This window comes from Trypanosoma grayi, assembly GCF_000691245.1.
Source record: "Trypanosoma grayi strain ANR4 Tgr_1189_V1, whole genome shotgun sequence".
Classification (NCBI taxonomy): domain Eukaryota; phylum Euglenozoa; class Kinetoplastea; order Trypanosomatida; family Trypanosomatidae; genus Trypanosoma; species Trypanosoma grayi.
Window position 1 is genome coordinate 2,961 of NW_008826808.1, and position 1,596 is coordinate 4,556.

The window sequence follows — 1,596 nt, forward strand, 5'->3', positions numbered from 1 at the left end:
CACTCGTTCATTTTCGAAGTGTAGAAGTGATATATACGACGGCATCAGACAAGTATTATGCTTTTTTTAGGGGGAAAACAAGGTGATGAATCGGAAAAATGTTGGGGCGGTGGAAGAGGAAACTATGTTTGTTCATTGTGTCCTCTTCGCTCCTCTCCCCTGCCCTCGTTAAAATCACTGTGGAGTGAAGGGATACAGCCGTATGATTGAGGACAATAATGTTTGTGGTGAAGGTGGTGTGCTCTTTATTTTGTTGATTTTTTTGTTTTGCCTGTCTTGCCTGCGCTGAACGACCAGTGTCGTGCTGTTTGAGAGAAATGTGCGTTTTGCGTGGTGCGGTGTATACGATTATTGCAGAAAGGCAGATTTTTTTTTTGTTTGCAGCCATAACTTGTGTTATGACGGCTTCCTTAGGGTCTGTTCTTGGGTTGCCGGTGTGTAAACGGTGGCACCCCTTTACCTTCTTCGTGTTTTGTCGTTGTCACTTGTTCTGGCTGCTGGCAGTTGTTTCTGGTTTTGTGGTGGCCCCTCTTTCACTTGTGCTACTTTTTATTGTCCACTAGGTGTTGAAGTAACGTTTCGTTGTCTCTGCACTCAANTTTTTTTTTTTTTTTGAATTTTTTTTTTTTGGTTTGGGGTGTTGGGCGGGCGGTTGAAGGGAATGTCTGTCGAAAGGGTGTCAAACTAATTTGTTGGGTTCTATGACCTTTTTTTTTCTTGGCTTGGCTTTTTTGTCTCGTTTGAAGCATTCGAGTAGAATTCAGGAAATGTTTGTTTCTTGATGCCACCAACAGTCGCAAGTATTATGATGCCGGTACTTGTGTATATCTCTGAACCAATAGCGCGTGGCGAGTGATCGGATTGCGGATCTGACATGCCATCATGCGCTACGCCAGTTACAGTTAAGTGTGGGAGTGGGAATTGTTCTAGCCATTGTGAGGGGTATTTCATGCCAACACCTTCGTGCCTTGTCATGAAAGGCCAACTCAGCACAAGACCTTTGACCAATTCGGCAATTTTGAACGGGATGGCGGGTTGTCGTATACCTTCATGCCCAGGTGTTGAGCATAATTGCTTGGTTCCATTTCTGAACACGGCGAGAGATGTTGGACGCGGGAGAGCCCCCTGGCGATACATCGTGAAAACCTCATGATTATGCTCTGAGACAGGCTGAACTTGTTAAACGTTTCGCTGTGATTAGTCAGCAAACTGAAGCTGCCCAGTACGACATACTAGCGCGGAAAAATTGCGGTCGCTTTCCAGCAACAGTGGCGACACAAACGAGAAGGGCGGCGTACGGCTTCAAACTGACCACAGCGATGCAGTATATGATGTAGTTCAAGCGCAGCGGGATATGGAGGAAAGAGAACAACAGTTACCCCACATAGAGGTGAAGAAGCAGCAGGCCACGGAGGCGGAGATAGCCCTCCCACAGGAGGAAACTTCGGCCTATTTGGTGGAATTGGGATTGATGCCCCAGAGCGGGGGTGTTATATTTGTTTGATGATTGGGGAGGCGCGCCGATGTTTCAAATGCTTAACGTTGCGTTGTGGCCTCGGCGCTTACGGGGCGGTGTGCTGTCTGTCATTTTTCTTT

General features: G+C 46.8%; 1 protein-coding gene across 1 annotated transcript; it reads right to left on the reverse strand.

Moving 5' to 3' along the window:
* Positions 1 to 699: 699 nt before the first annotated feature.
* DQ04_11891020 (hypothetical protein) lies at positions 700 to 1,137 on the reverse strand (the record flags this gene model as incomplete). Its single annotated transcript, XM_009316635.1, has 1 exon — positions 700 to 1,137. The coding sequence occupies one exon, from the start codon at positions 1,135 to 1,137 to the stop codon at positions 700 to 702; it is 438 nt and encodes a 145-aa protein (XP_009314910.1).
* Between the last annotated feature and the right edge of the window lie 459 nt (positions 1,138 to 1,596).